The sequence below is a fragment of the Myotis nattereri genome (assembly GCF_964212035.1).
Source record: "Myotis nattereri genome assembly, chromosome: 12".
Lineage (NCBI taxonomy): Eukaryota > Metazoa > Chordata > Mammalia > Chiroptera > Vespertilionidae > Myotis > Myotis nattereri.
This window is the reverse complement of record NC_138087.1, coordinates 73,190,622-73,204,456: the sequence shown is the minus strand read 5'-3', so window position 1 is coordinate 73,204,456 and position 13,835 is coordinate 73,190,622. Positions and strand designations below refer to the sequence as shown.

The window sequence follows — 13,835 nt, the reverse complement described above, 5'->3', positions numbered from 1 at the left end:
CTTCTGGGCCCAGGCAGCTCCCACTTCAGGACAGGAAGCTGGGCTCCCCCCCTCAGCAGCAGCCGCGTCCCGCCGGGCTCTGGGTGGAGGGAGCGCGCAAGAGAGATTCATAACCCGGATGTTTGTATGTTCAGTGTGTCTAATCTGGAGGCTCCTAGAGTCGTGCTCTTGGGCCAGGTTGGTGCCTGAGTCACTTGGATGGCCTATGAAGGGCGGAGGAGCCAGCCGGACCGAGGGCTGCGGATGCTGGCCCAGGGCCCTGCTGGTCATCATGGACAGAACGTGAAGGTCAGTGAACATTCTCCTGGGGCAAAGGGCTGGGGAAGGGGTCCCAGGAGATGGGAACTCGAGGGCCTGGTGGGGAAACAGCCTAAGGCTTTTCAGCTCCCGGCAGCTGTGCTGGGGACGTGGCTGTGGCCAAAGTAAAACGTTGGCGGGGATTCCATGTGGTCAAGAACGAGAATTATTTCAGGCACTGACCCCCTGGGCACATAGGGCACCTTATTCTGACCCTGGGTCGCTGGTGACCCGTCAACCCTCCTGCAGAAACAAGTACCTAGAGCGTTCCCCCTCCTCTAGCTTTATGAAAGCAAAATCCTATTTTATACTGTTGTCAAGCAGGGGAACTGTGCTCTGTGTGTCATAATTTGCATGGCCAGTTTCACACAGGGAAGGTGGTTCTGTCGCGTTTCCCACTCCTGGGGCCGGCTGGGCTGCTCCTGCCCGCCCGGCTTTGTCGCCCCCTCCTGCCCCCGTCTCCTTCCACTAGGATGACAATGAACAGTCAGGACATGGAACTTCAGGAGTCCATGATTTGGCTTTTATTTGAACCCAGGTCCCTCGGCCCGGTCTGTCCGATGTGGGGCCCGGAGGCAGACACTGGCCCGCAGCCTCCCCGCCGTCCTCTGGCCTTGGACCACTGGCCTTGGACCGGTCAGTTGTTGAAGCGCAGCAGCTCCTCGTCTCCTGTGGACACAGAGGCTCAGGGTGTAGGTGTGGGGCTCGCCTGCGGGTCCAGGGCAGGGGAAGTTGGGAGGGGGTGCCTCATGGAGGGGGAGAGGCAGCTTGAGCCAAGCTGGGGCCTGAGGCCAGAAACTCCCGCTTGCTGAATGACTAGATGTCCCCACAGTGCATTCCACAGGATGGTCTGATTTTCTGCCTCTTCTGACTTACTTTAGGTGCCATTTCCCGGTGGGGAGATAAGGCCCAGTAACCTCACATGGCTGCTGTTCCTGCCATGCTATCACAGGCGTACCTCGGAGATATTGCGGGTTGGGGTTGGGTTCCAGACCAGCGTAGCAGAGCGACTGCCACAGTAAAGTGAGTGGTAATATCTGTGAAGCGCAGTAAAGCGAGGTGGACCTGCCCTGTCCTCCTTACAGCATCACCATCACTATCAGTAACAGGCGCCGTTCGCTGAGCACTACCCGTGCCAGGCACTGGGAAGTCTGGGAAATAAATCAGTGCTTTGTCCCATTTTATAAGAGAAAACAGGCTAACACTGGCACCTGCCCAGTGGGGCCGGCCTGAATGTGGCAGCACCAGGATCAGCCCAGCTCGGCCAGGCTCCTCAGACTGCCCTGCACACCCTCTGTCTATACCCAGTACCCCAGGTACCGCATCCCAGCAGGGCTGAGGCCTGGGGCTTGGCCCCCATGAAAGACAGGAAGCTGAGGCCCTGGGAGTGGGTGGGCTGGCCACCTGGTACAGAGTCCAGAGCTCAGCTCTCCAGGCCCTCACCTACAGGGCTCCCCCATCTGGACCCCAACAGCCCCTTGGCCCAGCCCGGCACCCCACAGGGCCTCCTACCGTCACCAGGGACGCCGCAGTACTCCTTGCACTCCTTCTCGGAGTAGAACTTGTTGCCGTTGCCTTGGCAGCCCCCATATTGAAATCGGATGCACTTCCCCTGCACGGCATCGAACGCCCAGAGCTCCATGAAGGCTCGGCAGGGGCCGGGGACTATGGGGAGGTTGCAGGCCGCTGTGGAGGGGAGGGAGGCACAGCATTAGTAATCCTTCCGCTTGGCTAACCCGAGGCACAGGACCTGAACCAGGGGACCTTGCTCACCTAGACCACCTCGCCCCTTCTAGACTGGGGAGCTGGCGCCGATGAGAAGAAATCACTTGCCTACGGTAACCCATATGCAAATGGCACTTCCTACGACTTCCGGAAACTCGCCCTGGATTTCCACCCCGGGAACATCCTCTCTTAGCCACCGGTTCAATTGGCAGGTGGTCCGTCGGGAGGACGGTGTTGCCAGCTGCAGCGCGCACAGTGGCAAAGGGCCCAGACTCACCCACGGTTCTGCAGGTCTGCAGACACTCCTTCTCCGAGACAAAGTTGTTGCCGTTGCCTAGGCAGCCGCCATATTGGAAAGGCTCACAGGCCATGGAGGAGCCGTTATAGAAATACCTCCTGACCATCCCCAGGCAAGGACCTTCTGCGTAGCCCAGTTGGCAGGCATCTGGGGAGGGGCGGAACAGCAGCACCCACTGAGTGCTTGCGTAGCTGCCAGCAGGCTGGACACTTCCCAGGCGTCCTCTCAATTAGTCTTCACCTCTGCACCACGAGGAAGGATTACCAACTAATTTTATCGACGGCACTGACGCTGAGAGGTAAAGTGACTTGCCCAGGGTCACACAGAGCTGAGGTTCAAAATCATGTCTGTGGACTCTGAAATCAATGCTCATTTCACTCCAGAATATGGGGAGTTACCAGCGACCCACAGATCCACCATCCCATGTTGGCCCTGTCTGCCCAAAGCCTCTGTAATAGTAGCAGTTGATAACACACTCACCAGCACCCAGGCCAGATAGCCTGACCTCTTCACTGAGCCCGCCCCCATGCCCTTATGGAGCAAAACCCTACCTGGATACCTGGATACAACATTCATTCCCCTTCATCCACGAAGTCCTTGATCTTCTCACCCCTGCTTCTGCTGAACTACTCCAGCCTCTTAGCTGACCCTCCCTTTTGGGTCCATCACTTTCTTCCTTGGCTGCCTCCCTCACTTGACCAGAAGTTCCAAAAAGACATGGATGCTGTGTCTCTGTGACTCCCGTGCCCAGCACACAGTCTGGGGTGGAGCAGGTTCCGTGTTGGCAGAGTGAGTTGTTGGTAAGTACTGTCAACTACACGAAGCCTCCTTCCCTCCTTCCCCACCTTGCTCCCGGCCTGGTGGCCAGCTCAGCAGGTGGTTATGCGGTCGTACAGATGGGGAAGGCACAGCTGGGAGGCCACACCGTGAGACAGGGCAAGAACTGGCTTCTCGCCATGGAGCTGAGACCATGCTTCGTCTCCTCGCTCCCCTCACACCCCCTGCACAGGGCAGAGGACTTGATTTGCCTTTCCTAGGCCTAACCCTGAACTGTAGTAGGAAGAAAAGGGATTTTATGGTCATGAAGGCAGCCATGGTGAGTCAGCCATGGTCCTTCCTTTCTGGAGTCTGATAGAAGAGGATGAAAGGGTGCCTGATCATTACCTTCTTTCTTCATTAGACCAGTTACCGGTTGCCCAGCCCCCGATCCTTCCTGTTCCTGGGGCAGCACAGCCCGCCGGGCTCTCTGGGGAGACAAAGACAAGAAGCGCTTGCAGGCACCTTGCCCCTATTGCTCACCTGTGCCCCTACAATACATACACCATTTGCACTGGGAGTCAGGCTGTGGACAGAAGCACAGGTACTAGACTGGCTAATGACCTGTTTTCCAGAACACTTCAACCTGAATTCCAGAATGGGCATCATGGGACAGATTTCTGGATTGAAATGAAAAATTAGAACCTCGAGGTGTAACAATACCTCACATCCCCCCTCCAGCGGAAGTGCCAAAAGGATATAATTATGGAAAAGGAATCTACCCCACAGTTGGAAACCAAGGAAGGGTAGCGTTCCCATGTGAGCAGCGTGAAGGCACTGGATAGAGAAGATGTGGTGCATGTACACAATGGGATACTACTCGGCGTAAGAAAGGAAGCAGCGCCATTTGCAGCAACGTGGATGGACCTCGAGAACATGACGCTAGGTGAAGTCAGTCAGAAAAAGTTAAGAGCCATATGATTTCACTCAGATGTGGGACAAAAAACTGAAACTCGTGAACATAAACAGCAGTGTGGTGATGACCAGAGGGAAGGGATTGGGGGGAGCAAGGGGTCCTAATATATGGTGACAGGGGAAGATTTGACTTTGGGTGGTGGGCACAAGGTGCAATAATACAGATCTTGTAACGTAGAACCCCACACCTGAAACCTGTATGTTCATGTTGACCAGTCACCCCAATAAATTGAATAAAAACAAAACAAAACACAATGCATTTATAAGTTGTATGTTGGCTGTACTCACCTTTGAGTAACATTAAAGTCTCTAAACCCTCGCAAAGATCAGAGAGACTATCTAAATGCTAGTACATATGTTTATCCCCCAGGTGCTGCTGATTGGGAAGAAGCTGTCTATGAAAGAACAATTTACAAAGTTCCTCTGCACCATTTTCCTAAAAATTAGACATTCAATAATATTTGAATGTTGAAACAATAGAACTGAAATTTGTCATTTTAAAAAAAATACAACTTTGCCAGAAGAAGATGGAATGTTCATGTCCAGTAGCTGTAATCCAGATTTTTAGAAAGCTTGTCACAACATTCTGCATATCATACTTTTGTAAACAATGGTCTGGTGCCATCGAAATCCCGAGGTGAAATTGTCTGAGTGGAAGTTGAAACACAATCACTACTTCCCTTGAAATTGGGGAATCTCAAGATTCCACAGTCTCGAGAACCAAGATGGCGGCATAGGTTAACGCTGGAGTTTGCTGCTTTGAACAACTACTTCAAAAGTGAAACTAAAAGACGGAACGGACATCACCCAGAACCACAGGAACGCTGGCTGAATGGAAGTCCTACAACTAGGAGGAAAGAGAAACGCATACGGACACTCAGAGGAGGCGCAGTGCTGAAGTCAAATTCTGAGGTGCGGAGTGCGCGGAGCGGGCTGGCGGCAGAGGGCGAGGTTGGCGTTTTCAATTGGGAGGGAGTCGCAGACTCTGAGCTCCAGATCCGGGCGAGTCTTTAGGGACCCAGACTCAAGCGGGAGAAGCGGGACTGCCTGGTTTCGGTCAGAGCGAGTGCAGCTTTCTCTCTGAGCTTTGCAGCGGGTGCTGGGACTCAGAGAGGCAGAGCCCCTGGGGACAGGTTGAGAGTCGCCATAACTGCTCTCTCAGGCCCACCCTGTTGATCCTGTGCGACCCGCCCCGCCCAAGCCCTGCACAGAGGCATTTGCCGGATAGCCTCAGGCAAAGGCCAGATTAGCACCTCCCTAGAGGACAGAAGTTCTCTCACTGCAGACACAGCTGATTCTCATAGCCACTTGGCCTGGAGGTCAAACCCTCCCTGGAATTAGCTACAACAATCAAGATTTAACTATAAAACCACGAACAAAGACCACTAGGGGGTGCACCAAGGAAGCATAACAAAATGCGGAGACAAAGAAACAGGACAAAATTGTCAATGGAAGATCTAGAGTTCAGAACCACACTTTTAAGGTCTCTCAAGAACTGTTTAGAAGCCGCCGATAAACTTAATGAGATCTACAAGAAAACTAATGAGACCCTCGATGTTATATTGGGGAACCAACTAGAAATTAAGCATACACTGACTGAAATAAAGAATATTATACAGACTCCCGACAGCAGAACAGAGGAGCGCAAGAATCAAGTCAATGATTTGAAATGCGAGGAAGCAAAAAACACCCAACCGGAAAAGCAAAATGAAAAAAGAATCCAAAAATGCGAGGATAGTGTAAGGAGCCTCTGGGACAGCTTCAGGCGTACCAACATCAGAATTATAGGGGTGCCAGAAGATGAGAGAGAGCAAGATATTGAAAACCTATTTGAAGAAATAATGACAGAAAACTTCCCTCACCTGGTGAAAGAAATGGACTTACAGGTCCAAGAAGCATGGAGAACCCCAAACAAAAGGAATCCAAAGAGGACCACACCAAGACACATCATAATTAAAATGCCAAGAGCAAAAGATAAAGAGAGAATCTTAAAAACAGCAAGAGAAAGAAACTCAGTTACCTACAAGGGAATACCCATACGACTGTCAGCTGATTTCTCAACAGAAACTTTGCAGGCCAGGAGGGAGTGGCAAGAAATATTCAAAGTGATGAATACCAAGAACCTACAACCAAGATTACTTTATCCAGCAAAGCTATCATTCAGAATTGAAGGTCAGATAAAGAGCTTCACAGATAAGGAAAAGCTAAAGGAGTTCATCACCACCAAACCAGGATTATATGAAATGCTGAAAGGTATCCTTTAAGAAGAGGAAGAGGAAGAAAAAGGTAAAGATACAAAATATGAACAACAAATATGCATCTATCAACAAGTGAATCTAAGAATCGAGTGAATAAACAATCTGATGAACAGAATGAACTGGTGATTATAATAGAATCAGGGGCATAGAAAGGGAATGGACTCACTATTCTTGCGGGGGGAAAGGGGTGTGGGAGATGCGGGAAGAGACTGGACAAAAATCGTGCACCTATGGATGAGGACAGTGGGTGGGGAGTGAGGGCGGATGGTGGGGCGGGAACTGGGAGGAGGGGAGTTATGGGGGAAAAAAGAGGAACAAATGTAATAATCTGAACAATAAAGATTTAATTTAAAAAAAAAAGATACTGGATTGTTGCAGTTTGCTCTTATTAAAAAAAAAAAAAAAAAAAAAAAAGATTCCACAGTCTCCACACACCCCAAGGAGACGAAGCCTTGCCCTCGCCCTTTCGGGGTAGCATTTGCTAGAGGGGGGATGTCAACAGAAGCAAAACGAGTTAAAAGCCTTACTTGTCCTCCTGCAGGCTCGTAGGGGCCATTGAAGGTGCCAGTGCCAACAGCGATGGGAAACTGTGAGTAGAAAGCACATACTGGAGTTACTGGTTACATTAGGCCAGTGTGCACCCACCGGCATTGCACAATACCAAGGACAGAACGTCAGTTCGTGCTTGATGTTAATCCCTTAAAGGAACAACAAAGCAGTGCTGAATTCCTGAATTGATTCGTGGGCATAGGCAAGTGTTATTCCTAAAAGCAATGAAGAATCCAAGGGTAAATGCCAGCCTGGAAATCAATAATCAGGATCCTCCAGTAGCGGGGAAAGGTCTGGAAGGCTTGGATTCTGTGTTTGATGGGGTCATTCACTAGGGAAATTTGGAAAATGTAGCAAGTCATTAATTAGGAAAATGAAATCAGCCCAAGTGGCCTTCTTCAGTATCGACAGTTGCTCAGCACTGATCTTGGCACTGGGGGGAGACTGCAAAGATGTGTGAGAAGACACCATCTCCGTCTCACTGGGTAGACAAGTCTGCACACATGGAACCGTACGCCAAGAGAAAAGCAGCATCATCATATCAACTAATTAATAAAAAAAATTAATAATAACACCGGCCCCCAAACGACTGGGGATTACGGCGACAATGATCTGGACAACGTAAAGGAAAAGGGGACAGGTGAGGGAACCTTCGTCCTTCAAATCATTGAGACAACAGACCTCCGCTAAGAGTGTTTTCTCATAGCCTTGACGTTGCTTGGAGCCTTCTTTGAGAAAGAGGGCTCTTGTGGTAAAGAAATATCTCCTTGGAGTTCAAGAAGTCCACTTCATTTTTTAAAAAATTCATATAAAACGACAATGGAAGCTTTTAAAATCAGAAGTAGCATCTGTAATATCATCCCACTTAATAAGAGTCTATCTAAGCCTGTGCCTCTGTCCACCCAGTCTTCCTGCCATTTGGCCTTCCCACGTGCGTGCACGTCAGGATTCCTGGAATGATGTGAATGCCGGTAGTTTCCAGGTGGTGGGATTTTTAAAGAACTTTAATTTTGTTAATACTTTTCTGCATTGTTTTAATTCTTTATATAAGTTAGTTTTTATAAAATCGATGGTAATTTTTCTTTAAAGTGTAGAAGCAAACAATACGTTAACTGTTAATCCTATGTGGGAATAAGGACATGGTCCTTTTTTCTTGCTTTCTTGTAGCTTTTCAATTTTCAAGGATATGTTTCTAAGTAAACATTATATATATTTTTACGCACATATATAGATTTGTACACACATCGGCAGGATAAATTAGGCTGCATGGTTTTCAAATAATCAGAGAAAAAAAGAATGGATAAAGCTCAGTCAATATGGCAAAAAGCAGGAAAATAGAACAGGCGTAAGGAAGCCCCAGATCCAAAGGCAGCCTAGACGTTCTGCCCGGTGGTTTGAGAAGCTGCTTGCTCTCGGGTTTATTTGTTTGTTTTTTAAGATGAAGTCATTTTATTTTCATTTATTGAGTATTGTTATTTCATGATTAAATACTTCACTGGTTTGAGGCACCACGCTAAGTCCTTCTGTAACCTGTCATTGGGAATTCTAGCTCCTGGAAGGCAACTACCTACTCCATTTCATACGTGAGAAAAGTGAGGTACGGGTGGTGCCGCAAGAAGCCTAGATGGCAGAACCAAGACTGAGCCCAGGTGGGACTGACCTCAAACCCCCTGCCCCTCGCTGCCTTCCCCCAACCCTCTCAATGGCCCCCCACCACTCCCACCGCCACCACTACAGCGGGACCTAAGCAAGGGCAGCAAAAATCAAGCGGGGGTCGGGGGGTGGAGTAGGGGAAAGAGTACTCACTGGGGGTGAAGTGGGATCTGGTTCCTGCTCCCCAGGGACACACTCTCCTAGGTCAGAGGGCGGGAGACGGAGGTGAATAAGAGGACCACACTGGGGGGCATCCTAAACCAGAGAGGGCTTTGCTGCTTTCATGGTGCTGGCTGCCACCAGGTGGCATCGCACTGGGAACTGTCTCCTGCAACAGCCCACTCATGAATGGCTCCACCCACGTGGCTTATTGAAGGTCATTCATGAGAAAAGCTACAGGCTGGTGGCTGCACCATCTTCACCATCGGCGTCATCTCCACCCCACCCCACCACCAGCATGTCCTCTGCACCATCACAGGGCAGCAATGGCTAACATTTGTTGAGCGCTTACTAGACACCGGGCACAGTGCTATTGTATTTAACGGCTTGATCTCACTGACTCCTCACAGTCACTTATATGGGAGACATTGTTATCCCCATTTTACAGATGAGGAAATTGAGGCTCTGGAAGACTGACCAGCCAGACGCCAGCCACACAGCTCAGTTGGAACCTAGGTGCTCTAACTCTGGAGGCCATGCCTCAGCCCTAACACTCTATTACCTCTAAGAGGTACCTGTGGAGTCTGGCTATCGCCTCACTTAGACACGCGGCAGTAGAGTGAACATTGAACTGGTTCTAGTCCAGGCTCTGCCAAGTTCACGCTGTGTGACTTGGAGCAAATCCAGGGGCCCCAGCTGCCTTCTCTGTCTCGAGGGAAGAGGACTGCCGCTCTGCTTACCTCAGAGGGTTACAAGGCAGACCCAGGGGCTAGGAAGATGTTCTCTGGGGGCCGTGGAGGATGAGGAGGAGACAGAAATGTGAGGTGGGGTGGGGGTGCCACTTACCTCTGTCGGCCATGGTGAAGATAGAGTCCTCGGGGATGCCCACACCCAGGGCGACCTCCCTGAACTCCTGCAGCAGGCTCTCCCGGAGCTGTGGCCCCCGCCCTGTAAGTGGGAAGCAGAGAGGACTCCTAGAACCGCAGGACCTGCGAGGATTTTGCCCAGGATTTTCATTAGGGGAAAGTTGAAAACCATTGGTCCAATTTGACCTCTTCAGTACAGGATGGAAAGGTCAGCTCCAGAAAAGGAGGAAGGGTCCCTCCCAACCCCCTGCTCAGGTCTCCCCACTCCCACACAGGGCTCTTCCACGGGTCCCTCCAGGGCCCGGAGGCTCTGGAATTCTCCGGTCTGGAATTTTAGACATCAAAAGAAGAGGATTCTGCCTTAAACGGGAGACTGAGTTCTGCCTCGTCCAGGCAAAGCAAATGCTCCCACATGTCCTGTAATGGAAGTTTTGTCCGAAGGGAAAAGCAAAACTCCCCGTTCCTCCCCACGCCACTGTCCCTAAGCCACGGGTCCCCTCCCACCCCCAGCTCCAAGGAGCTTAGCTGCTTCCAGGCCTTTACCGTAGAGCTTGGCAGTAACTGTGGGTCCGTGGCGGCGGCTGAATTTCTTGCTCAGAATAATGGCGTACTCATCGTAGTTGGTGTGGGCCACATAGGACTCGATGCTGATGTTCCATTCTGCATGGAGATGCGGGAAGACAAAGGGCTCAGCGGTCAGGAGACTCCTCTGGTCCGTGGTTCTTCACCTGTTCACCCACACATCAGCTATTCAGCCATCCTGCCTACCCATCCCTTCCATATTCTTGCTTATCTATTCACCCATCTCCTCCGTATCGTTATCATTAATTCATCGACCATCACTTCATCCATCCCTCTTCTCCATATACCAATCCATAAGTGGATCCATTTTCCTTCATCCCTCCCTCCTTCCTTCCTTCTCTCTTTTCTTTCCTTCTTCTTTCCTCCATCCCTGAAATCATCAATTTATCTGTCAGATGATGATTAATTCACTTATCTGGCATTCATACATGTGTTCATTCATTTACCAAACGTTTGTTTGTTCTCTCACTACACTCATCCATCTACCCAAACATTCATATATTCAACCCCAAGCACAATTAGTTAACACACAGAGCATATTCAATAAACATTTGCTGGATAAATGAATAAACTCATGTCCAAGTCCCTCTATCACATGGCACCATGCACTCTGTAATGGTAGATGCTTGGCAAACCTTTATCAGCTGATGCCTAACGTGAAGACTGATGAAATCTTGATATTATCCTCACATTCACACCATCACTCTAATTCTGGGTGTGCATGTGTGAGAGAGTGATAGAGAGACAGAAGGAAGGAGGGAAAGAGAGAGAAGGAGGAAGAGGAAGAGGAGGAGGAGGAGGAAGCATCTGGAAGAAGGCTAGATGACATCTCGGGAAAATCGGAGGAACGGTTAGAGGGGGAGACAAGGAAAGAGAGCTGAAGACATCAAGGTATTGTCGGGCGAAGGAGAGAGCTGTGGTGTCTCCTCTGACTCCACCTACTGGATTTGTGATAGAGGAACTTCCCCTCGGTGTCTGTCTTCTCGTAAGTCCCAGAGAACTCCTCACAGACGCCTCTCCTGGAAGTGAACAAACCACAGGCGAGGTAAATGCGGGTAGAGGCCATGGTCCCACACCCCTTCTCCTTCCTGTGCTTCCCAAATGTCTCTCTCCCTCTCTCTCTCTCTTTTTTTTAATTGGAAAGTAACATTTTCAATTATCTTGTTTAACCTTCACATCAGCCTTGGGGGACATCTCATCCGTTTCACATATGAGGGGATCGAGAGACAGAGAAAAAAGGGACTAATCCATGCCATCGCTTAGCAAAGTGAGTACTAAAAGTCAGCTTCCTTAACCAAATCTGCACATTATGTCGATTCACTGGGAAGTCCGAGGGGTGAAGCAATGCCTTCGTTGATTACTCTGTGTCTCTCTTGCCCCAGTTCCCTTACTTGTGAAATGGGGGTAATTATAGTGCCTACCTCACTTTGTGGCTGAGAGGATCAAATGAGGTTTTGAATGTAAAGAGCTTAGCGTAAGCACTACGCGCATCTTAGCTGTTACTGTTACGAGTATTACTTATCAAGCAGCATCGGTGTGCCAGGCACTGTGCTACATGCTGGGGATACAGAGGAGGGCAAGACAGGCCCTGTCCCCGTGGGAAGCTTACAATTGAGTGGGACAGGGGGCAGGCCAGAGGCCGATGCAGTCAAGTGTGCCACATGCAGGAAGCATGAGGTGCTCTAAGAGCACAAAGGAAGGCATGTAACCCGAACCTGCAGTGGTCAGGGAGGGCTTCCTGGAGGAAGTGACATAGAACCTGAGTCCTGAAGGATCCATAGGAATTAGCCCAGGGAGGTGGGGAATAGCCCAGTAGAAGGAATATATGGTGCAAAGGCCGAGAGGTAGGAGAGGATGAAGGATTCCGGGAACTGAAAGAAGGTCCACTTGGGTGGGTCACAGAGTTCATGGTAGAGAGTGGGGATGGTGAGTCCTGGGGACAGGGGTCCTTGAAGGCCATGTCAAAGGGGTTGAATTTTATTCCCAAGGGCAGTAGGGAGCGATGGAAATGTTTCAGCAGATTTGAGTTTTTTGAAAGGTCTTTCTGGTTGCTGGGTGAAGAATGAATTGAACGGAAGGTTCGAGATTAGAGGTGGGGAGAAAAGCAGAGAGGCTGTTGTAGACCACCCCCTAAGAAAGGGGGTGGCTTGGACCAAGGCTAGTGACCGGGAAGAGGGGCGAAGTGAACAGATTGGAGAGAATCCAGAAGAGAACGGACGGGGCTTGCTGATGGGCTGACAGCAGGGAGAAGGATCCAGGCCAGCCCGCTCCCGCCCAGTTCCAGGCTGGGACCCTGGTGGGCAGGAGTGCCCTTACTGAGCTAAGGGGATGCCCCAAAGCGAGAGCAGATTGAAGAGCTGGCATAGCGTTGGAGGCACCGCCCGCGAGGTGCAGAGGGGACGGTTAGAAGGGACGCCCTGTTGGTGGAGCAAAGCAGAGAGATCCGCAGCTCAGAGGCCAGGGCCTGGCTGGAAGGAGAGGTCTGCCGCTTCCCAGGGTGGGGTGGGCCCTGGTCCCCCTCCCCCCCACCCCAACCCCAAGCTCACCGCCAACGAGTAATGGTCGTGCTGATCTGCCTCTCGGTCGCTCCCTCTCTCAGCAGCAGCGTGCTCACGGTCAGCCTGTCCTTGAACCGCACCAGCCAGGGGCAGGTGGAGCCTATGGCCACGTGGAACCATTTCCCGTAGAACTAGGAGGCAGCCGCAGTGCTCGGGTTGGGATTTGCCTCTGGCCTTGAGGAAGACTTGGCAGATGTCTGCTCCCCTCCCTCCTCTGAATGACTCGATTTTTATGTGACAACATCTTATCGCTAATTGGAGGCCACACAGCTTCAAGGGCGGATGGAGCCCGAATGGTGGAACTTCAGGCACCGTGGCAAGCTTGGAGTGGGGAGGTTCAGGCGCCCCCCGCCACCCCCAGAAGGCCTTACTCTGCTGAGAGCTGAGGGCTGTGCTCACTGGGATGGGGTCCACAGCCTCGTGCCCTGAGGTCTCTGTCCTGCTTCTCTTTTCCCATAACCCCACATGCCCACCTTGTGCCACCCCAGGCCAGTGAGGGCAGGGGACCCGGGACAGGCTAACGGGTGCTGTGGGATGCAGTGAGTGATTAAAGGGTGAGGGCTGGGCATTGTGGCGGCTGCAGGGGTAGCAGTCAGCATAAAACCTTCTCCGGATGGGTTCGAAGGTGAGGGCATTGGACTTGGGGTGTCAGACGAGTCCCACAGAATGGCAGGTGCATGGAGTTGTCGCTTCAACAAACCCCAGACAGTCTGAGCAGGAAAAACCTTTAGGGACCCGGCCCTGAGTTCCAGATGGGGAGAGTGAGACCCCAGCTCACCGCCGTCACCCCATCACCCGGAGGACAGCCTTACCCTGGACACGTCGAAGTTCTCTTGCACTTGGATGTTGTCCGGCAGCGTGGGCACAGGGTTGGCACTCACCGCCAGGCAGGCGGTCAGCAGCACAAACGGGGCCCCGAGACTCCACATGGCTCTGGCTCCTCTACCAAGGGGGTCACTCACAGGCTCAGTGGGGACAGAGGAGCTCCGTGACCCAGGTGGCTGCAAACTGAGGCTGGGGAAGGGACCTTTGGCTTATAGGTGACTTTGGTGTTTGCCCTGCTCAGCCAGGACCAATCAGGGCCCCAAGGCCAGGGCTGGTCGATCCCTGTAGTGCCCTGGCTGGGGCCAGGAGGTCTGTTTCAGAGGAGGCGTTGACC

General features: G+C 51.4%; 1 protein-coding gene across 1 annotated transcript; it reads right to left on the bottom strand.

The window, feature by feature from the left end:
• Positions 1 to 794: 794 nt before the first annotated feature.
• On the bottom strand, positions 795 to 13,612 carry AMBP (alpha-1-microglobulin/bikunin precursor). Its single transcript, XM_081103809.1, has 11 exons — positions 13,489 to 13,612; positions 12,665 to 12,807; positions 11,061 to 11,137; positions 10,080 to 10,196; positions 9,517 to 9,618; positions 8,665 to 8,711; positions 6,837 to 6,896; positions 3,485 to 3,566; positions 2,300 to 2,467; positions 1,810 to 1,983; positions 795 to 966 (listed from the first exon to the last, which is right to left on the bottom strand). The coding sequence occupies exons 1-11, from the start codon at positions 13,603 to 13,605 to the stop codon at positions 935 to 937; spliced, it is 1,119 nt and encodes a 372-aa protein (XP_080959935.1). The 5' UTR covers positions 13,606 to 13,612; the 3' UTR covers positions 795 to 934.
• Between the last annotated feature and the right edge of the window lie 223 nt (positions 13,613 to 13,835).

Bases quoted from the DNA above. Each gene is read 5' to 3' on its own strand.
- AMBP (XM_081103809.1), bottom strand. From the start codon at position 13,605: ATGTGGAGTCTCGGGGCCCCGTTTGTGCTGCTGACCGCCTGCCTGGCG. The intron at 2,468-3,484 runs GTAATGATCAGG...GCCCCTCCCCAG, and splicing joins TGGTCTAATGAAGAAAGAAG to ATGCCTGCCAACTGGGCTAC. The intron at 967-1,809 runs GTAGGAGGCCCT...CTGTGTCCACAG, and splicing joins CTGCGGCGTCCCTGGTGACG to GAGACGAGGAGCTGCTGCGC.